Source organism: Nelusetta ayraudi, unplaced genomic scaffold (genome assembly GCF_046127955.1).
Source record: "Nelusetta ayraudi isolate G7.1 ecotype Tasmania unplaced genomic scaffold, CSIRO-AGI_Nayr_v1 ptg000008l, whole genome shotgun sequence".
Taxonomy (NCBI): Eukaryota; Metazoa; Chordata; class Actinopteri; order Tetraodontiformes; family Monacanthidae; genus Nelusetta; species Nelusetta ayraudi.
Genome location: NW_027466058.1, coordinates 576685 through 600353, shown reverse-complemented (window position 1 = coordinate 600353; position 23669 = coordinate 576685). Strand labels below are relative to the sequence as shown.

Sequence of the window (23669 nt, the reverse complement as noted above, 5' to 3'; positions counted from 1 at the left end):
CTCTTTTGTTTTGCTGAACTATCTCTTTGCACATTGTTCTGATATCCAAACATTTTTTCCTGCGAAATATATCAGAACATTTGACCAAAATATGCTAAAAGAAACACTATGAAGTTTTTCCACATCAAAATAATATTTTTTTAAAAAATATAATGCCTCTGCCATGGACACAGTAAAGTTGGCTGGCCTGGCAAAGAAATATTTTAGTTTAAGTTGCCTGCCTTGCATCATCTCTGAAGAAGCCACCTCCCTTTACAGAAACACTTAATGCGCCAACATCAACACCTCTATCCTGGCTATAAGAATCTTTCTCTCTGTACGATTGCGCTGACAGATGCACCAAAGAGACCAAAGGAGTCGCTTTCAAAAAAAAAAAAGAAAAAAAGACAGAGATTAGCTGTGCAAGTGTTGGAACAGGTGTGTTCTTGCAACAAGACGAGTACAAGCAACTAAACTGCAGTCTACTGAGGCAGGGGTGTCGCTCTCTCTCTCTCTCTCTTGTTACGAGTCCCTGCAGCAGCTTCTGTTCATATCTGTCCAATGCTGTGCATGGTTTTATATGCACAGGTAAGCACTAAGCAAAGCGATAATGTTACTTTTGTGTTTCTGTATGTTTCAAAATTTAGCAGTTGAACTTTTGTTAATGCAGTGACCCTGAAAGTGGCATTTTTGAAGCTACATAGTACGTAATAATGCATTCATGCAGGCAAAGGTGCATCTTAGGAGAGTAGACAGTGATTTGCACTAACTGCTCAGCTCTTCAGCCCATATTCGTGTTCAAACTGGCCTTAAGGTCATGTATGAACCAGTTCATTTGCGATGTGTTGCTACAGTTCTGCATGGGGGCCTCTGAGTCTAACTATTTATCATGACACAAAACAGGGGAAGTGCTTCGGCTGGGAGTTCACGATGCATTTCGGGAATCACACTGCGAGCGCAGCCTGCCACCTAGTGGAGAAGCGGCGCACGCACAATGCCGCGTGCTCGAACTGATGGCGTCACCGGCGCCACACCCAGAGAATCTCAGGTAACGACTTCGTGTCTGAGACATGAGGCGGCCGTCGCGCCGGTCAGCTGATGTTGTTTCCTGCCCGCTCAGGAAACGATGCTTCTTCAGAAAATAGGGGCTGCACTACTGTCGTCGTCCAACAGATGGCAAAGTCCGCACAGTTTCTAAATGTCGTGGCAAGAGACCTTACACTTTGACCCAGACTGGACATTGAACACACACACACACACACACACACACACACACACACACACACACACACACACACACACACACACACACTTCTATTCTATCCATGGGGGTGAAAGCTTAATTGTTTCTGGGTGTGTAGCTGGTCCTGCTTCCGGTCTGCACATGCTTGACACTGCCTCGACCGCGCTCGTAACATTGCTTTTTTTTTCTCTCTCTCTCTTTCTGGTGACTTGAATAAATGAACTATAGAGTGCAGACAAAGGGTGTGTGTGTGTGTCTGTGTCTGTGTGTGTCTGGGAGAGAGGGACAGAAAGCTCCATCCTTCCTGTTGGCGGTGGGAGGTTTTGAGATGCGCTGCGCAGCACCGACGCATCTTCCTGGCCTGCCCCCCCCTCCCCTTTCTCTGCCGGTCCGTCTGTCCTCCCTCCCTCTCTGTCTGACACTAGCTTACCTGGGAGGAAGTACACACACAGCTCCGGGCTCGGAGGAGGCGGAGAGGAGACACATAGACACATAAAAGAAGAAAGAGAGAGATAGAGAGACAGGGGAGGGAAAAAAGAAATCTGGCGTGCGGCTATGCTGCGGTGAAAGGCCGCTGTTTTGCGGTATTTTCCTCCAGCTAGCAAGGGATGTAGAGCTCCGCGCGCTCCCCCACCGACCCCGCGACGGACCCGCACCGCCGTGTCTTGCTCCGCTCCGCTCTGCCCCAGCCCCAGCCCCGCTTGCATCGCTGCTGAGCGGCCTGCAAAGCCCGCAAGATGTCGACCAGAACGCCATTGCCCACGGTGAACGAGCGCGACACCGAGAACGTAAGTACCGGCGGGTCGGGGGAAATTGAAGCCCGGAGAAGCGTGCGGGGCTGTGGCTCGTTCTGTTGCACCCGGGGGTCGCTGGCGTTGTTTAACGGCAGCGGTTGGGAGCCGACTAGGCGGCTCTCTTTCCGCTGCAACCCTCTCCTGTTTCCCCTGCTCATTCTGACCCAGCCAAAAGAACGGTGGACGAACCGTAAAGGTGCAGCTGGCGTTTTCTTTTTTTTTCTTTTTTTCTTTAAATTGAATTTGCGGCTGCCCCAGTTTCCGTGCCGGGTGTTAGCATCAGCAACGCACTGCGTCAGTACACACATTCTCTCGGCTTTCGTGCTACCTGCGAAGCTCTAACGTAAACGACATGAGCGAGAATGATGATGGTGATGGTGGTGGTGGTGGTACGTTGTATTTATGAGGAGGAGAAATGATGCAACGGACAGGGTGTTTTTTTCATCCCTCCTCTCCCCCCTCTCTTCGGTCCACGCAGACCGTCAATATTTAGGCGGGGTGGGGGAGGATGTTGCCCTAGTTTACGGCGGTACGACGCCGCTCGGTAGCATCGCAATGTCACATCCATCACCTTATTGGTGGGCCTCTGGTGTAACTGCACGCTCAGGGGCTAGTCAGTGGGAGGAGGAGAGAGTGTGGAGGTGGGGGGTCGTGTTGTTGTTCACTGTTGCGCCGCTACGACGCTGATGAGCGGAGGCAGCGCACGCTAGCTCACGCACACGCAACCACCCCCACCCCCCCATCAAAGAAAGAGCAGGCCCCGCAAAACCATCGCAGAGCATTTCCCCCCCCCCCATTCACTTGGCGTGAAGGAATGTTTGTGAACGACTCCTCTGACACGCTGCCTCCCCCATGTTCGCACCACAAAATTGGATTTCAGCGATGATGATGATGATGATGATGATGATGATGAAAATAACAATGATGCCCTCTTTTTTTTTTATTAGAACAATCCAAACAAAATCTCTGTATGTCAGGCTTTGATAAATCTGCCTCACTGTTACTTTTACTTCTTTAAAACAGGAGACTGTCCGGCATCCTTGTATTTTACATGTACAAGCAGTCAAACTAGTATTTGTTTGTTGCATGTATGCATCCCTGTTACTCATATTTAGCTGGGTGTTGTGTTGATACCACCTGTCTTCTCAGCCTGACATTGGTATCGGTCCACCCTCGCCTCACTGACTGCTGCTGTCGGAAAAAGATGCCGTGTACCAACAGCGGTAGCCAAGGTTTAGCTGTTAGACTGCCATCAACATTCCCATGGAGAAGGTAGATGTATGTGAGGTTCCAAAGTTTTTTTTTTTCCCATGGAAAAGAAGATTAAATAAGAAGTGGCACCATTCCTAACCAAACAAAATAGGCAACAACAGCAAAAACACCTCTGTTATTTGTTATCATCAGGCCTGAATTCCACTATTGGTGCATCAATATCAAACCCTAATGACTCAACAAACCCCACCGTTAACTTTGCGCGGCGTTGTCAACTCTGATCGCTCTCTGCAGGCGTTCAACGATGCATCAGCTTAGGGCAGTCCTAATGTAGCTGCCTTAACAGTCTAGTGCTGCTTTAAGGTCCGATAGACGCTCACTCCCAGGCGGCTATTAGAGGCCTTTCTCTGCAGCGCTGGTGGTAGCTGGGCAGCCTCGCCTGACTCTGCCGGGCTCCATCAGGCAGCCCCAGGGCCCACTAGCAGCTGAACTGCATTGCATAATAGCTTATTACTCTGGGAGACAAGTGGCTTTTAGTGCAGCAAAGCAGAGGAAGCTCTCCCGTCTACTAGCTTTCTTATTTCTTATATGTGTCCGTGCATGTGTTTGTTATCCGTTATGACGTCTGGCTGTCTTAAAGCTATAAAGTCAGTCGTTTGTCCTTCAGGGATTTAAAACGCGTGATTAAAACAAACAAATTGTGCGTGTCGTCCAAACGACCTGCCTGTGGAAATAACCCCAGGCTAATCGGAAAGGTTTGGCTATCAAGGAGCGCAGCTGGATCACTTGACATTTCAAGTCTGAAACTGTGCTTATCCATCCTGCCAACCTTCTACAGAGGGCGTTTTTCACTTAGTTTTAGAACTCTACAGGCATCCAGCATGCTTTTAGCTGTGACGCTAGCAGGATGCCGCTCCTGCTAGCTCCCCCCCCTCTCCAAAAACCCTTAGAAGTAGACAAAGCGTCACTGAGTGAGTCTGGGAGATGCTAAAGAGACAAGTGTAGCTCCTGTTCTAGCTGGGTTTCTTTTTTTTTTTTTATCAGACTTGGAAGGTCTGTATGCGTAAAAAAAAAAAAAAAAAAGAGCAAAGACTCCAAGGAAGGCTTTTCTTGGGAGACCTCATTGGTTGTCTTCACTCCCAGCAGAGTTTTGGCAAGAGTTTAGTTAAACACTGCGGAGCTTCCCAGGTTGCCGCAGGGCAGCGAGAAGTAGATCATGTCATTCCTCACTTGAATGAAAAAAAAAAGAAGAGCCTCGAGTGACGGCAACTTGGCGGAGCTGAGAGTGGCAAATCTGATTGGTCTGCTTGAATGTGTTCGACAGGTTTGTCCAATCCCGCTCCAAGATTTCCCCCCCTTCTCTGAATGCTTTGTCAGCACTTTTTACCAGATGAATATTTGAGGGGAAATAAAAAGGATTTATCAAGATGCTCCATCTGGTGAGTCAGATTAGATCGTAGCGATGCACCTGATTCAACCCATGAATATGTGAAAGCACTGATTTGAATCCTGATTTGCCCTCTGAACATCACAAGGGCTGATGTTCAATGACACTGGCACCGAATTAATAACCCCCCCACCCCCGCCTTGGCCTTCCTCTCTGCCTCACACCTTGACACCGGAGAGTGTTTGAATCCCGCTGCTCGGCTCTCCCTCGGTCTTGACGCCGCGCGCACCCTGCAGGGTGTTTGGTTTCAGCCGTGTGAAACAGGAGCAGTGCAGCCTGGGTAACCAGACCGAGGCTTTATTCCCTTGGCTGGGGCGTGGTGCTCAGGAGGAGCGAGGGATCATGGGATCTCTGACCTGGACTGACATCAGCAGCTGCTGTAGCAGAGAGGAGGAGGAGGAGGAGGAGGAGGAGGAGGAGGAGAGAAAAAAAAATACTGTGCCAGCGTTGCAAGTACAGCGAGCTGTTAACAATTCACCTTCACATGCCGTAACACAGGGACACTTGTTGTTTTCAGGGTCCTCCCTGAAGCCAGTGTCATCATTATTATTATTATTTTTATTGTCGTTATCTCCTAAACTCAAGTCGGTTCTTAAAACAGCACAGTCAGAGGATTCAGCTGCCTAAAGCCCGCGGTGCGTCTGATAAGGTCCTTAGGTTTGGAGGTTACGGTGTCACGAAGACAAGTGGAGCGTCTGGTTTCTCCCAGACACACTTCCTCTGTGCACTTTGCAGGCCGGGTGCGAGATGTGTCTGCATCACCAGCTGCACTCTCAGCTCTCAGCTGGTGTGACAGACAGGGGATCCTTCTTCTTTGTTCAGGCTAAAGCACGGCTGGGCAAACGTTTTGACCGGTGGTTCCACAGTGGGTTCTAAAACTTGACAGAGGGGCCAGAGCAGCAGCAGATGGATGGGGTGTTTTGGTGACCCACCTCACAGGAGAAAAAATACATCATGAGATATGTAGAAAATGTGGCTTAATGTTCAAAATTACGACAAAATATGTGTCTTTGAAGTCCTACGGTATTTAGCTTTTTATTGAAATGACTGTTGAAGCACTGAAAAAATGGATGAAATACAACTATTTTATGACTTAATTACTATTAATATAATTTCTTCAAGTTCGGCGGACGGGTTAAAAAGCTTAACGGGCCGCATATGGCCCCCGGGCCATAGTTTGCCCATCCCAGTGTGAAAGGATTCATCCCGGTCTCGGCACAAAAACAGTATTCCCACTTCGGCAAATGCACTAAATTCCCACCGCATTGTTTTCCATAGTTTTATTGAACACGCTCTATGTATTCCTTCCTCCAGCACTCCTCAGTGGACGGCTTTGTGGAACCGCCGGTCCCGCCCACAAAGTCGGCGAGTCGCCACAGCCTGCCGCGATGCCGCAATTCCTTCACCTCCACGGAGGAGCACCCCCACATCGGCAACTACCGCCTCCTCAAGACCATCGGCAAGGGCAATTTCGCCAAAGTGAAGCTGGCACGACACATCCTGACTGGACGGGAGGTAGCGCAAGTTTTCTCTTCTTAAAAATAGAATTTGTAAAACTTTGTGTCCATCGGAAATAAATCATTCATCTCTGTAGTTTTTTTTTCTATCCCATTATTTGCATTTCAACTGCTCTTAAGACTTAATGTTTAATATTTTAACGCGAAGTGGGCTGTAGGATCAAGGAGGGGGAAAAAAAACCCTTTCAATGTCAATTTATTCAATTTGGTTTACTGCTCGGCTCTTTTCTGAGTTTGCTCTTAAGACTGGAAGCCGTAGTACAGTTTGCAATGGGGCCATTGTGCCTGTCGGCAGCTGTGATTCACTGGAACAGGCTTATAAAAATACAATCTATGGTTGAATGTGGAATATCAAGGAATTGGCCGTTACTTGACCCTTTACTGCTTCTGTTATTTCTGGAGAAAAAAAAAGAACATTTATCTGTAAACAAGATCCCTGGGGGTGGGGGGGTTCATCAATCTGTGGGAGCACCACCAGCACGTTGCTTCAGAAACACTCGCACACTCTTCCATACAAGGCTGGCAAAGTAACTTATCCCAAAAAAAATACAAATGAAACAATTCCCAAGTGAATTCTGTGAGTCAGGTGATATTCTTTGGTGGAAATGTCGAGCTAGCTTTATACAGTCGCTAGCTGGTTCCCGTTACAGTTTTTCGCAAAATAAAAGCGATATTTCTAAAATTTTGAGAAAGTACAATTGCGATTTGCAGGAGTTTCCATTGAACAGTGCGAATAAGCTGTAATTCTCGTAAAAACTCATCCCGCAAGACCCTACTTCTAGGATAGAGGTACAAGATTTCTTGGAAAATCTGCATTTTCGAAAAAGTGTTACCATGACACTTTTGCGATGTACCTCTATATTGATGCGTCTGAAAAACCGCCCAATGATTTCAGTGATATTTCAGAGGTTTTTCAAAGTTTAGGTGTTTCCATTACCAGTTTTTTATTGCGATATTTTGCTTTTGCGCAATTCTAGGGGTGATGGAAACACAGCTAATGTGAGAGACTAGCAGAGACTTAAGAGAAGGTGTAAGAAAGCAAATCCCTGCTTACTTTAAGTTGTGATGCTTTGCTCGGTGCCTTGGCAGCTTTCGAGCTTTCCCAACCAAGCCATCGCACTGACTGTAACTTGACTTTAATCATGCGCCTGAGTCCAAAACAGCATTCTAGAAGCCTGTGATCAGACCTTTTCTCCTAAATTGATTGGAAAAATCTGTTTAAATCAAATATCTCCACACCGCAGACGCTGGTGGTGTCTTGGAAGGAAGCCAGTTTAATTTTTGCTCATGATGGAGTGCACACACACACACACACACACACACACACACACACACTCACACTCACACACACACACAGACTGCAGTGGTGTTGGTAATCAAAGCTCCAGTTTGCCTCAGTAGAAAACAGAGACCTGTTCTGTGTCGTTCACAAGCTCAGAAATCCTTCCAACACGTCTTCCACTGCCATCAGTTGAGTTTACATGTAGCCCTTTGAAACACACTTTCTAAAAGAATTTGGCATTCATTTTTTTTCTTTTTTTCTTTTTCAAATCGAAGCCAATGTGCAAACTGTTGGCTGGAAAAAGGTTTGTCAAATAATGTCTGTCTAAGAGCAGCGTTCCTCGTGACCGATGCTAGCTGACCACCAAGAATGATTGACCAATGGACAGTATTTCCTGAAATCCTCAGCTCACTACTTTCAGGAGCCTCATAGCGCCGTCCTGTGGCCGAACTTCGCTTTACGTCGCCTTATTTATTCATATCACATCAAGTCACAAAGATGGCACTTGCCGTTTCATTTTTTGTAAAAAAAAATTTAATATTCACCTGACACTTTATGGAAACTCAACTATTGCCATCTCTCAGACACCTGAGGGTCGTCATCTCGTAGTTTGTGGAAGCCAGGATATAAATAGCGCCCCAGGTCAAACCACTTGATCCGTTCAGCATCCTTTTAACAGCCGTATTGGGTTTGCTTTTACCCGACGTTTGCTGGGAAGGTCACACGCTGCTACGTGGGCCAGAATGCTTTTGCTGACTTGTCAGAATGCAAAGACATTGATCAAAGTGAGAGATGGAACAGATGGAAAAAGAACGTAACCTACTAAATTTGGATCCGTCAAGGCCCCAGTAGAGATTCTCCGTTCTGGCAGCTAAAAAGTGACAAATGGAAGCTTGATTGTAGAAAAAAAAAAATGAAATGAAAAAAGAAAGTGTTCTCTGTCTCCAGCAAACGAGCACTGACCTACAACCGACACAACGCTCCAACATTATTTTACCATCTCGGGTTTTTTCTTTATTTGAAAACTAAAAAGAAAGATTTTGTCTTGTAATGGCTCATTTTTTCTTTATTTATCCATCCCACTACAGAATTATGAGCCGGAACAATGATGTTGACTCTGGCTGCAGCCATGATTTACCATTAATCTGCTGATCACTTTCATAATGAAGTGTTCTAAAAATAGGGACAAGCCTCACTTTTTTCCCCCCCTCTGTAAAGTCAACGGGGTTAAGATGAGTGTGTCATTTAAATAACTCCACCGGTGCTTTTTTTTTTTTTTCTTGAATTTTTGACACATCAAAGAAGTTTGACTCCAGTTTTCAGTCGCTCTTTGTGCGCTCTCGGAGAAACAAATGCACTGAAGGTGCTAAATATAGACGTACAGCTGTTCAAAGACAACCGAGCTAAACAAAGACGAGCAAACGTGCGAGTGAGCTGTCACGAAGGAAACAGTGAGAGCAAAAAAAAAAGCATCACTAAATTTTATCTGTATGTCGCAGATTTTCGTTCCCTTAAAGGTCCAATTTAAGAATAACATTTTATTTATAAAGCTCTTTTCATTATCAAATCTCATAAGCTACAGATTAAAACAAAATCAACACAATCAAAACTTCATTTAATACAACAATCTCATGAGCAATGTTGTCCGACAGAAATGCAGTACTGAAAAGTCAGTCATCATTTACTTCTGACAAAGTGCATGATCATACACGCATTGTGAGAAATTGGCCCCTTGTGATGTCACTCTTACTTTACTGATCCCTGTCCAAAGTTGGTGACAGTTCCCCCCACAGTCAGATGTTTGTTCCGTTCCCTCAGACCTCCTTCTTGTTCTGTTCCCTCCCAAAGATTTGGACGGTACAGCAAAGCAGGAAGCTAAAACAAACCCCCTTTTTTTGGAGCAGGTCTAAACAGTCTCTTTTGGGTCTTTATCATTCAAAATTCAGTAGCTTAATACAATATAATATATAAGATGCTCAATTGGGGCACTTACTGAAGAAAACATGGGACACACTATGGGAGGGACTTTGACACATAAAGGGAAGACGGGAACGAGGATGTTTTTATTTCTCATTGTGAATCAGAAAGGTACCACAAGAGTAACATAAATAAATCAGGTAAAATAATGACAATACGGTATGCGACAGTAGTGCAGTGATATCAAAGTGTTGCCTCAGTATATATTGATATGCATAACATGTACAAACTCCTTAATGAAACAATTGATAAATGACAAGACACCGGTTAATGACCAGCGGGAAACCATGTTGTCTGGAGTCCCTAAATAATTGACAGCGATGCTGGTTGGCCTTATGTCACTGCGAGACTGAATTATTCACACTCGGAGGGCCAGTCGGAATGACAACAGTCGCACACGGACACACATTTACACGTCGTCATGCCTCTCAAGCTGTGAGCGCAAAGTCAAGTACGGGGAGGCAGCTTTGCATGGAGGAGGCGTGACGGTAAATGCCGAATAGTCGGTGAGCGAGTGCAGCAGCCTGAGACTGACGAGCACCCGCAGTCCAACTCAAACAAGACAAACAAACACCTGCGTGGCCTGAAATCTGAGACTGTGACAGTTTCAGGAATTATTGCCGCCGCCGACTTCTTCCATTCATCACTCCGATCCTCTCGTTGTTGATGTGATTCAGGCTGGAGAGGACGAGACTCAAAGAAAGGCCCATCATGCTCGGGAGGGGGAAAAAAAACAACTTTTGGGATAAACAGCCTGCATTTTCTTCCACTATGACTCAGCAGCTCCTTGTTTTCCTCCTTCGACAGGATGCCTGCGATTAGAGCCGGAGGCTGCGTCCCTTCAAGTGTGTTCATTAGGCCAGAAAATACGGCGGTCGGGGCAAAATGAGATTACCTGGCTGACACTGGGCGTACAACAGGCCATTTTACAAAGGAGTTCCCATATGCTTGGCTGTGTTATTGCAGCTCGCGGGGACTAGCCCAAAGCCAAAAACCCTATTGTTTAATACTTCTATTCATGGTCAGTGCTTCAAACGGCTTGCCATGTTGGCATTTTGCTCCTCTGCGTTGGCTTTTATTGTTGAGCCGTCCTGTTAAGCACCTATTGGCCTAATGAATCCGCCAAAGAACGGCTGAGCTAATGCATCACGGCCCTATAAAAGGCAGCAAAAACTGCTGCGTAGCATACGTGTAAAAGAAAAAAAAAAAGAAAAAAGCGGGTCCACCCAGTCAGGAGGCTTCTCGATGGATCATCTGCATTCTATTTTTAGCTCTGCCTGTTCGCATAGTGGATGCAAGGTATACATTAGACATGCTGTGCACTTCCTGTGTCCCGTCCTCGCTGGCCGCAGCTGTTTCCTGCAGCACTCATTTTTAGTTTTTTTTTTTTTCTTTTTCCGAACTGACTTCAAACGCACCATGAATAGGCGGTGACAGACGCACTTGTCTTGTGGTGTGGCAAAAATACTTCACGTTGCTATTGTCACTTACGGTAGATGGCTGGCCTGGCTTCATGCTAGCATGAGACACACTCATTCGTGGAAGTCGGCCGTTTGTGATGTCACAAGGGGCACTGACGCCTCTTCCAAGTTTGTCACAGAACTTTTTTTTTGAGGAAGCTGCTAAAATTTCTTTGACCATTAATGGTGTGAGGCTGCTCATCTTTTCTGCGATGCAGTGTTAATTTTGACAGCAAAATTTGATTTAGTTTTAGTCATAAAAGGTCAAATTGGGAAAATCCGGATAATCTGTGTGTACGTACCACGCAACTTCCTGACCACGTTGCTCTGATTGTTTTTCCTCCCAGCTCGAGCTATGGACGTGTTTGTCTCGTTTTTATTCGTTGCCAAAAGTGTCAATACAGCTCGTCATCGTCTTTTCGTCCCTGTGAATGAATTTTTATTTAGTAATTTTCTCGTTTTAGTCCGAAAACAAGGTCATTCACAATAACTATGATGAAAATCTTTCGTCAACAACATTAACACTGCGGCGATGAAAAGTAAACATACGAAAATGGCTATGAGACCTTTTAAGATGCATTCACGTGCACTCAAAGAAGACGTGGATTAACGCGTGCAGCTCACTTTAACGCACTCCTGCAGCAAAGATGCAGAGGACAAGTCGCTTCTGACTCCTGCCATTTTTTTCTCTCATCACACCCTCTCCTCTTGTCTCCGTCTCCCCCAGGTGGCGGTGAAGATTATAGACAAAACTCAGCTGAATCCCACCAGCCTGCAGAAGGTGAGTTGTGCCTCCGTGGCCACATGGCAACATTAAGCGTCTCAAGTTTTTTTTTTTTTTTTTTTTGTAGTTTTTTCCGGGCGCTCATGGCTTTTCCGTTAGTCACTGCGGAGCTGCGGCCGCTCTGCCTCTCTGCTCTTTGAACTCAGGATGTGCTGCTTTACATAATGTAATCAGACGTAGTCAGGAGACACCACAAGGCTTGTTTAATCTCCTCCCTCACTCTCTGTTGGTTTGCGGTAAGGAGCGGCTAAAAATACCCCCCGCACCCTGCCTTCCCTGCCCGACTGTTTGTCACTTAGCCTCGTCAAGCAGCGGCGAGCTACTACAGCGTACAGGAGACGTTTGGGAGCCTTTGCCTGATTATTTTTTTTTCTCACCGCCAAATTCCAGAATCCTGCTCTTTGCCGCCGATAAAGACGCGGAAGGCATTTGCCGCTACGGCCGGCAGAGAATGAGCAAGCGTCGCCCACCTTCGGTCTAAAAATGATGCAGGTGCAGGCTGACAGGAACCCTTTTCATCGTCAGGGAACTATTACATCATCATTGCCCGACTTGCCGAGAGTGTCACATGCCGACGTTCTTCGGAGTTGCTGGATCGTTATTTACGTGCACGCTTGCGACGGTTGATGTGTCGGTGGATCTCGCGGCCTGCGGCGCTCCGCACGGTGCTGGGGTCAGCGGCAGCAGCGGTTGTGTGTTGGCTGTATTCTAACAGAGCAAGATGCCCACAGCGGGCGTGTTTACCTGAACTCACACGACCCGGCGTTGTTCAGGTTTTGTGGGGATTCAGTTTTTGCGCTTCACTATGCAAGCTAGCAGTCTGCAGCTGCGTTTACGTTACTGTTTTTTGCGAGATAAAAGCGATACTTTTAAAATTTCGACCAAGCACAATTACGATTTGCTGGTGTTTGTATTGTTTTGTGTATGAAATTTAGTTTTGCCTTTTTGCCAGTGCAACACAATATTGGCATTTACAGGTACTACCTGAAAAATTTGAATATCAAGTAAAAGTTGTTTTATTTTGGCAATTTAACACAAAAGATGAAACCAACAAATTTTATTGAGCCATTACACGCAAACTGACAAGCAGTTCCTTGTTGTAACTTTGCTGATTAAGATTTTCAGCTTATTAAAACCACAAACCCACAAACTCAGAAAATTAGAATACTGTGAAAAGCTTCAGTTTTGTAGGTTCAAAGAGTCCAAAGAATCCAAAATACCTGCAAAAGGGTCCTGAGCCTTTAAAAAGTCTGTCTTGGGTTGGGTTGAATTCAGACATGGGGAAATACAACAACCTTTTCAGGATATTCTAGACTTTTCTGGGTAGTACTGTAGTAGTGCAGTGTGCAGTAAGTAACAGTGCGCTAATTAAAAAAAAAAAATTCACAACGTTAATAATGTGTCTTGCGAATGGGACACACCAATCACAGAAGGGATTCTGGTATTTATATTCACAGAATCGTGATATACAGGAATATAAATAACCAGGGGTTCGACGCAAACAGAACAAGGCCAATAACTGAATGTTCGACTGTGTTATTCCAGGAAATGATGGCTCATATAACCAGGCAGGATATGATTGTGAGGGGACAAATTAAACTTTGGATCTCCGTCTAAATCCCTCTTGTAAATCTGCGACGAAACCGTTTTGTCTGCCGCGCACATTGTTCTCCAAAATTAAAAACCCGTCTGTAATTGACTCCGGCTCCTAATGGGATCCAACTGCGCCTCCTCGGCCAATCATCGGTGAGAGAGAAATCTTCTCCGGGCCCTGAAACGTGCTGGCTCATCTAGTCCGACAGAAATCCGTGAATTTCTGTGCTCTCGCGAGTCCTTTTTGTTTTTCTCGTCGGGCAATCAGCTCGCCAAAAAAGTGGGCGGGGGGGCGGGCAAACCATTTAGAGGTGGCCACGCGGCTCTGAGTCATTGCGATTCAGGATATTAACCGATCCCGCCTCCATCGATCGGGGTCTCATCCCGGTCATAAGTGGTCACGCAGGCGAGGGGTCGGCGTGTCCGGCCCGCCTGCATGCCGAGAGGCAGGGCGGACGTATCATGTGAGACTGCGGAACCAATCGGCGTCCCTCTGATCAATTATTCAGAGGGCCATCCAAATGTCAGCCGCAGCAGACCTGAGGGTCAATACGGAGAAGTCGTGTAACTGCTGCTATTGATTCAGTAGCATGTATGAATGTGACGCTGTTGTTTTATGGATGTGTTTGCTTTGATGTGTTTCTGTATGCTGCAAGCTTGTGTGCGTGCGCGCGTGCCTGTGTATGTGTGTGTGTGCGTGTGCGTGTGCGTGTGCGTGCTCGCCTCGAATCCTTTATGCTTTATGGTTTATAGAAGTGGCATCTGCAATGCAGAAGCCTGCCTTTTTAATGCAGCAGTCGTCTCCCAGACTGAATCGATTGTCTCGCTCGCCTCAGTGTGCCCTATACTCCCTATACTCTGCTCCTATAGGCTCTACTGGGTGGCTCCATTTAAGGGAACATGCGTCTTGCGATGGCTTTTGCATGACACCGCTGCCCTGGTCGGTCATATCTGGCAAAAGAAAAAGAGGAAATGTCGATGTTTTCTATTAGTGGCTCCCATTAATTTTTCAAAATGTCATCGGGAATTAATGGGAATATGGGGAAATTAGGTAAAGGAAAAGCAAATCTCTGTCATTATGCATTGCATGCAGTCAACTTGTGAGATCAGATTTGATCATTAGACCTGAGCCACTGCAAAGAATTAACAAAATATCAATATATAAGAATTAATGGAAATAATCTGGAATTTGAAAATAAAAATCCAAATCAGCCGTCAACAGGGAACTTAAATGTAGTGCAGCAAAAACATTTTCCACCATAATCAGGGTGAAAAACAACATCTAATGCTAATCCATTCAATTTCGACCATTCACTGCACATTCGTCATTCACACGCTCAATAAAATGTCCGCGATCTGTCCTGCACAGTGCGGCTTTGCGGTCGACGCCGCTGCATTAGAGCCCGGCGAGATCCAGTCCAAGTGTGTTTAGATGTTAATACCACCGTGAATATATAACTGATCTGTGGCATTACAGATTAACTGGAGACAAATGCGCCCGTACAGTGGCATCCAGCTGGCAAATTAGATGCGCTGACTGTGAGCTTGCAAACACCATGACCGCTCCACTGGGGTCCGCGATTGGCTTTTCCGTTTTTGTTATCATACAGGAAATGGGTGGTAGACTTTAGTTCAAAAATACATATTGAAAGTGTATATTCATTTTCATGCATGCCCTCTTTGCATTGGTACGTATGACTGCAGTGCATCAAAAGTGAAGTTGATTGCATTTCGGTACATTCCGGTAAAATTCGACAACATTCTCATTCATTTCCAACTTGGAATATGGTCAAAATTCTCTGTTTTTCCGTGGAAAGTTTTCCGCCCATTTACTGGAAACGTTCTGCCCCTTTACAACCCTGAGGGTACGGCAGTAAACTGGAGGGCTCTTCATGCTGGAACGCTCCTCATTTCAGTTTACAAATTCACATAATTGACATAATTATGAATTTTATTGTCGTGCCATATTTTCCAGCTCTTTTTGCGCGAGACGTTCTGCAATGCTCGTAGACTAGACAGAATCTCCCTGCGTTCGCTCGGGGGGGACGCGGGGGCGGGCGGGAAGAGGGGCTCTGGATGCTGTAACCCTCGCTGTAAGAACTGTGCACACGATGGCTGATAGTGAACAGCAGTGAGGCCAGAGAGTGTCGACTGTTTCCTCCCTCTTTCAGAGGCGCAGCAGAATAATGACGTTGTCAGAGACTTCCGTTTCTTTTGCGTTGCGCTCTTCATCAGTGACCGTCATGTAAATCTGAGCTGGCTTCTTTTTTTCTTGCAGGAAACATAAACAACAGATGGATAGATTATTGATTCTGTTTTCTTCCGTGCATGCAGTGCAGGGTTTCAAAGATTTACTGGGATATCTGAAAAATGTGGCGTCCAAGGTGACCCCCCCCTCCCCTCAACCCTCACTGTCATTTTTCACTCATTGTCTATTCACTTCCATGTGTCACCCGATCAGTTGTTCCGCCGTCGTCGCAAATGAGCTCTGCGATGTCCGAGGCGGCGGCGACACGCCTCCGCTCGCAGTTGACAGCGGCGCTTTTCATTTTCAGCCCCCCCCCCCCACAACGCCGCCAACCCCAACCCCCTCACCTCACTGGTCGGCGTGTCAGAGGAGCCATCTGGCACCGCCGACACAGGGCAGCGCATGCGGTCGGGAGATAGTACAACCGCACTGAAGACTATTTGGGGCTGCCACAGTTTCATACCTGCACTGCAAACACCCAAACTAGCAATTATGGGCCACCTTGAAAGTTGCTAGGAGGAGAATTTTTATTGTAGGTTTTCTGAAAATGGAGACGACCGGTGAGGCAGTGTGCAAAATACCCGTCAACATTCGGAGGGCGGGTGGTCCCTGATTGTTGCTCGATACCAATGGAAATTTCCTTATAATAACCTTATAATATTTCCTGGATGCAACTTTAACAATAATATGCAACAATAATATACAGGTACATCTCAAAAAATCAGACTATCGTGAAAAAGTTGAAGATTTTGTCAATTGTTTCAGTTTATATAGATTCATTACACATCGAGTGAAACATTTCAAACTTTTATTTCTCCTAATTTTGATGATGATGGCTTACAGATAATGAAATCCCATTGATGCAATAATACATCAAAAACGGATGCCCAAGCAAGTATTGAATGCATAGAAATGACTATGCTTTTCACAGGCCGGACATTTTGGGCTGAAACCATCCTTTTTTTTTGACTGGTCTTTTGTGAAATTGTAATTTTCTGAGACACTGAACTTGAGGTTTTCATTATCTGTGAGCCAATATCATCAAAATTACAAGAAACAAAAGATTGAAATATTTCACGGTATGTGTCATGAATTTATATAAAATAACCGTTTCACTTTCTGAAACGACTGACAAAAGATATTGAACGTTTTCCACGATATTCAGTTTCCCCTGTATTTCACACACTGCCCGCCATGAGGTTTCTGTTTCCATGATCTCAAGTCCATGACCTCAAATCTATGGCTTTTCTTAGTCTCTCTCTGACACTCTCTCTCACTCTGATGATTTGATTTTAAACGGAGGTCACCAGAAGCCGAGACTGAGTCACGGGGTCCGAGGAGAAGCTCGGCTCTGTTCCTCGGCGGCCCCCGCCGGCGCTCCCGGGCCCCGGTGTGACTCGGCGGCGGTTTCATTGTAACAGGAAATGAGGTCAGCTGAGCTTCCCGAAGCGCCTCCTCGGATGGGCCGGCGGAACGGCGTCACGTGTCGCCCGCGGTCGGGGCATGTTGACGTTGTCATGGTTTTTAAGGCATTTTAGCCCTGAAATAGGCCTCCACCCCCCCACCCACCCCTCCACCACATCCCCCGTTAATCCGCTCTTTCACTCTGCAAACACCGCCCTCATCCCGCCGTCACATCGCTCTCCCGCTCTGTAAACAACAACCGCTTTTTCTTTCTTTCTTTTTTTTTTTGCTTCGGCAGCGACAGCAGGGGGGAATATTAGAGGTTATATAATAGAGAGAGACCGTCAGTGGAAAAAAAATCATGGGCTCTTTGACTGCAAGATGTATTCAGAAAAGAAAACATCCTCATACACAATCTCATCCACATCCAGCCGCCTGCGCACACCATATCGAGCACGAGCCAAAAGGCGACCTTTTGACCTCTGGGGGGGGGTCAGTCAGAAACAGCTGACTCGCTAATGGCTTGGCTCGCTACCGGTTGCGGTTGTCGAAGCGTCGCTTGTCGGAAGTCACCGACGGTGAACCGGAGTCGCCGCCTCGTCGCCGGAGCTCAGGAGGCCCTGCAGCAGCCGCTCACAAATTGATGGCTGCATGCGTTCTGAGGAGAACCAGGCCGGATAGGGGGAGCGAACGGCGGGGCCGCTGCTATTTAGCCATCTTAGGTTGCCATTACGCTGCCGCCATAATTGCCGTCGCAGCCTTCACCTCGCCCGGCAGCCGCATTGATTTACTGACGCAGCAAGTGTGCAGGGTGTTGCCTCCCTGCATCCCGGATGGCTCCCGTTGGCTGCGCTGCACTTTTCGCGTGAAGTCGTTTTTTTTTCCCTGGATATTTTCTCAACTTTACTTTTCCGACCTTGTGCGTCGTTGCTTCAGTTCTGCGCCCCTGTCCTTATTCTTCTTCTGGTGTCCTCGCCTCTCCCACCTCCTGAGCCGCCAACTGTCGTCACTTCTGCTTCAACTTCCTTTTTTTAGTTTGCCGTTGTTTTTGTTGTTGTTTTTGGAAGGCGTCTGAAGAGCACCGTCCGCCGACTGGCTGAGCCTCTCGGAGGCGTCGTGCACGCGCGGAATCACGCTAACGTGACCGTGCACCTTCGAAACGACCTCGCGCCTCAAGATTCCTCGAGCTCCTGCTTCCCCGCTTTCCACGCGACGTGTTCAGCGTGACGTGTGAGATCTGACTTTGGCGCCGAGCTGCTGTCGGGCGCCGCGGGGTGGCTTCAGATTTGGACATTCAGTGCATTGGAAGTACTTTAGTCTTTAACTTTAGTCCATACATCCACTTTCAATACCCGCTCGTTCCTGAGCCCAGGGTTGCAGGAGTTCGCTAGGGCCTCTCCCAGCTGTCATAGGGCCACGGTAGGGTGGCACCCTGGACATGTCGCCAGTTCATTGTAGAGACAATTAGAGACAAACAACCATTCGCACTCATACACAAACAATTTAGAGTTTCCAATTCACCTCACATGCATGTTTTTGGACTGTGGGAGGAAGCCGGAGAACCCGGAGAGAACCCACGCAGACACAGGGAGAAAGCAGGGAAATTTGCAGTTTCTACAGCAGCCAGTAGTTGCAGTAAGTGGAAAGCATAGCTAACAAGGTCATGGATAGGAATTTCTTAATATAGAGATGTAACAAAAGTAAATACATTTTCCGTAGTGTTTCTAGTCAACCTGCAAACATCTCCACTGAAAGTAGATGAAACTATCTGACAGCGCAGATCTTTGATTCTGCCTCTGCATTATCTACCAGTTGTGGAGGGGGAAAAAAACGGCCCGTCGTGGGGTCAAGCTCCCATAATGGCTGTTGTTTATGTCTGTCTTCCTGCTGCCACTCTGTGTTAGCTAATGAAACGCTGTCCGCCGAGCCCACGGGCGAGGGGGGAGTGGTGGTGGTGGTGGTGGTGGTGGTGCTTTGGTCCTGCTCAGACGGGCGGAATGCGATCGGATGGGCACCGCCGTTATCCGAGACGAACCGTGTGACAAATCAAAACGTCTCGCCTGCCGAGGAATTTCATTGGCGTCGGCGTCGGGGGGGGAGGGACGCACGATTACGACGGGTGTCTTTGTTGACGGGCGCGGCCCCCTGATCTAGGTATTGACTGGCAGGCCGGCGCGGAGGCGGACAGCCACAAAAGTGTTTGGGTTATTTTCGGCACCCCAGGAGTGGAGCAGCAGAGGACGGCGCGTCGGCTGCGTCTGAATGTCGCTTCCACTTTCAATCCATCACTGCCGACTGCGCCTCTTGTTTGTCCCCCCACTTGTGTGAAACGGCAAAACGTAATTTGCTGATGACATGATTATAATTTTTTTTTTTGGCGGGATTCAGAGATGCGCGAGGGGACGGGGGAGGAGGCTTCCGGGCCACTTATCCCATATCAATAATCTGCGTGTTGAATGAGCAGCTGCGGCGCTGCTGCGACTGAAATAGTGCAGCCAGTTCCTGTAAGGTCCTCCCAGTCTGATTTGTGCTGCTCGGCTCCTTCTGCATGGGGACTGCGCTGTAATTAAGGCTGGATTGGGAGCCCGGGCGCCCCTGGGTGAGCAGAAGTAGGTCACTGGCACAGACTTCTGTCATTCAGGCGCAGCGAGAAGTGCTTGTTTTTGTGTGTGTGTGTCCGTGTGTGTGTGTGTGTGTGTGGGGTGAAAGCTTTTTGTTTTGTTTTTTGCTTTACGGACCTTTATTTAATCAGGCTTTGAAATGCCATTTTTCGTCATTTCATTTCTAGAGAAATATCCATCTGGAATATATTCTCTTAGCTAAATATTGCGCACACTTGATCTGCGGACCATGTGTGAAAACTCTGCAACACCCCACTGTGTTTCCCCTCTGCGCCACCTCGGCATTATCGATACGATTAGTCGACGGCGCTGCAACCTCAGACTCTTCATCTCCTGTTGATGGCAGCATCCCTGTTGAGCTCATATTGACAGGTGCAGTGTGTGTGTGTGTGCGTGTGTGTGTGTGTGTGTGTGTGTGTGTGTGTGTGTGTGTGTGATTTCCCCACACCGCCCTGCTCGGATTTTGTTCTAATTTTTTGTTTCCAGGTGGCTGCGAAACTGTGCCAAAAGAGACAAAGAGGCAGAGAGGAGAGGAGGAAGGATGAGCGGCTCGTGATGAAGAGCCCGTAAAGATGCTGAGTCTCAGCGGATGCGTCACGCCTCCAAACGAGCGTACCGCTGCACATCTGAGGCCGCGGCCCCGTGTGTTTGTTTTTTGTTCCGTCGTACCGCAGGGCTTATCGTGGTTATTTGCCTTAGTGATTGTGTGCGACAGTGTGGCCAACTGGCCGATGAATATGGAAGAGGGTTTGGCTCCGCATGAGGAGATGCAGGGGAGGTATTTAGTTTTTTTTTACCAGAAGAGAAGCATGTCCGTCTAAACCAGGGGGTGTGCAAACCTTTTGGCTGGTGGGTCACAGTGGGCTCTAAAATTTGACAGAGGGGCCCGGAGCAAGAGCAGGTGGATGGAGCGTTTTGGTGAGCCACCTCATAGGAGAAAAATATGTATCATGGGATATGAAGAAAACGTGCTTTAATGTCAAAAGGAACAAGTTGCAACAAAATCTCTCTTTGAAGGCCCACGGTATTTACAACTCTTAAAAGACTGGAAAATGGCTGAAATACAGCTATTTTATGACTTACTTACTATTAATATGATTTCTTCAAGTTCAGCGGGCCGGATTAAAAAGCTTAACGAGCCGCATATGGCCCTCGGGCCGTAGTTTGCCCATGCCTGGTCTAAACTTTCTCATTAAATGAGCAGACACTGCCGTTTGAGATAAAAGTATACGGAGGCACAAACATAACTGGCAATCTTAAAAACATAATGCTGCTTCTTGAATCAAAGATACAGAGTATATGGTGATAGATCCCAGTCATAATCCAGATGTGCAGCATATGGCAGAACATAATGACATAACATAAACTGCCGTGTAAAACACGCTGTTTTCACAAGAAACGTTTTTCTGCAATATTTCCATAATTTGTATATTTTTACTCATCAGTTTACTCGAACAAGATTACAGTTTATGCAGATGTTATTTAGAGGTGACACAGAGGCCATTTCCTTCAGTAGTAAGTCAATATTTCAGAGATACTTCAAAAAGAATGCGAGCAGATTTTATTGTAATTTAAAAGAACGACCACAAGTGTGCAGCCGTTTTTCTGGCAGCCAGTTTTCTGTTGCCTTCTTGCAACTGGAGCCACCAGTGGTGAGCAGGAGGAGAGGGGTGGCTCAGCAAATAGAGGTGGAAATCAGGTGGATTTTAGACCGCAACAGACAGTCGGAGAGTACCTGCATGTTGCCGAACCAGATTGTGGCTCCGAGGTCCCACAGAGTCGGGCCTGTTCACACTGGTGTTTGTAAGCTAGTAGCAGAGCCCAGCCCAACCCTTTGCGTAACAGCAGATAGGCCACTGAAACAGTAGCGGTCACGCTCGTATTCGCTAATTGGTTCCGTGCTGATTAGTGATTTGCTGTGCAATTAATTGCGACTAATTTAATTTAATTAATTAAATTCTTAATTGACAATTAATCGACAATTGAATTGTTTACATCCCTAATATGTAAAATATTTTTTTATCAATATCAAAGTTTTTTTTAACTTACCTGTCAATGAACTCCTCACAATTGTTGAAGTCACCCCTTTGTGACATCACTAATGGTCCAAATACCAAACCAGTCCCCAGTCTAGTGTTTTTTTTCTTTTTTTCTTTTTATCATCTTTTTAGACCATCTCTTCATTTCTCTCCATCCAAACATCACCAGCATCAGTTTTAACAGGAGGCTGTAAGCATAGGGCTAAATATGCAATTTTCTTGTTATTTTATCGATATTTTTTGAGAGGGAGGTGATCATTGTTCCAGTTGGAGTCCTGAATGACAGAACAGAGATCTGGAAGCATCTGGGTTTACAATGTGAACAAGCTCCCGCTTGCAGCCTGTTGGGGTGTCACTTCCTGCAGGATCCGTCCTCCGTCTCAGGCGGCGGCGGCGGCAGATGCTAAACGGCAGGCGGGGTGAATCCGGGAAACAAAAAGCCTGTCCTCAGCTTCGGGGGCGAATCAAGGAATCGGCAGAATGTAAATGATTCAACAGCACCTCTACGTGGCTGCATGAGCATCCTGGTCCTGCTTTGGCGCAAACCGTCACGCCGACGCGGCGGAGACACGCTTTTAAACGATTATGACTCTGAATGCACCTCTGTCTGACTCGGCACTCAGCTGTTCTCCCGAAATAGCCTCCAAGATGTGATTTTCCTTTTAGGGGTTTCTCACAAGACTGGATTGAAAACGGCTCCTGTCCGCAGAGTCCTATCACAATAAACCCTCTTAATCTGACCATCAGAGTGCGCTGTGATGATTTAGAACTACAATACTCAGACGCGCGTCGCTCTCTCTATGTGGCGCCCAGATCAGGATGCACGGGCGGCTGCAAAGCAGCAGTGAGATGCTGCTGACCCGGTACGTGGACGGACTGCAGGCCAGACTTCAGTGTGTCAGTGGAGTTGTAATTTCACTCCTCACCAGTGTAGGTCAGGGTTTAGTGCCACGGTGTCACTGCGTCAGTGGTATCGCTTCTCACGCTCCGACGCAGCACTTCTCCGTGTTGCCGCACAATCTAACCCCGATTTATGGATGCGGTGTCATAGTTGAGGGTTTTCGCTGCGGCTGGGTCCCCCCACCCTCCCCCCCCTGCTCGCTAAGTGTTCCCATCAGTGTTCTTACCAGCAGAAAGGGAGGCTGGCTCGCTGTGTTGGGTCGGGTCGTGTCCTTCCACTTCTTCTTAAGTGTCCCTCTGTGTCTCCACAGCTCTTCAGGGAAGTCCGAATAATGAAGATACTGAATCATCCAAACATAGGTGAGTTCCGGCGGGAGCACGCCGCCGCTTTCTTTGACAGCTCGGCAACTTTATTGCAATTCAGCTCTGCGTGTACGCGAAACCAACACAACCTGGCGCTGCAGGTACAGAAGTTCCGCGAGTCATTCTGCGTTGGGGGAAAAAAAAAAAAACATGTTTGGGTGTATTCTTCCACCTTCATCATAGTGTGATGAGTCACACGCCAACATCACGTGACACTCTGATGAAGGCAGAAGAATTTGCCGAAACATGTCAGGGAAATAAAATCCTTAAAGATCTCAGAGATAAAAGAAGAAACGAGAAGTAACAACTGTGGATGCTTTTAATCGTCTCTTTCATTTGAAAATAGTCCACAGTCCGCCAGTTCTGCTAAAACTAGCAGGATTGCAGCGGCTACGCTAATCCCTTTAGCGGCAGCAGTTGTTTACAGCCTCTAGTAGCTTCTTCCTCCTGGTCAGGGTCAGGATCAGGGTCAGGGTCATGGTTGGGCTTCTTCTGTGGTTTGTCCGTGCAGCTTGGAGCAGTCGCGTCTTGCTTCAGTTGCAACTTAATCTCCAGCGGATCACACCTCTTGATCCTTATAGCAAGCCGTCTGCTCATGGAACCCGATGAAATTCGAGACAGATTGAAGACCATTTTCTGATGGTGGGGTTGGAGAGATGGATCAGCAAGATTTCATAGACGAAATGTGAGAGATGCAGCTGCCATCCAAGCTGAAAATTAACTGGATTTAAGTCTGAACCAAAACTAAAGAAACAACTATAATGTGAATGTGCTGCTGTTGTGTTTCCACCTCCTGTTTCCTGTGC

The 23669-nt window shown here is 47.0% G+C and overlaps 1 protein-coding gene across 2 annotated transcripts in view; it reads left to right on the top strand.

The window, feature by feature from the left end:
• The first annotated feature begins 1587 nt into the window (after positions 1-1587).
• mark1 (MAP/microtubule affinity-regulating kinase 1) overlaps positions 1588-23669 on the top strand; it is a 32851-nt gene continuing 10769 nt past the window's right edge. The window contains exons 1-4 of one of the 2 annotated variants that reach the window (XM_076018483.1): positions 1588-2010; positions 5990-6190; positions 11639-11692; positions 22812-22860. In XM_076018483.1, coding sequence (XP_075874598.1) covers positions 1960-2010; positions 5990-6190; positions 11639-11692; positions 22812-22860 — 355 coding nt within the window. In that variant the 5' untranslated portion in view covers positions 1588-1959. The remainder of the gene's footprint in view (positions 2011-5989; positions 6191-11638; positions 11693-22811; positions 22861-23669) is intronic. The other variant, XM_076018484.1, reaches the window with a different exon arrangement.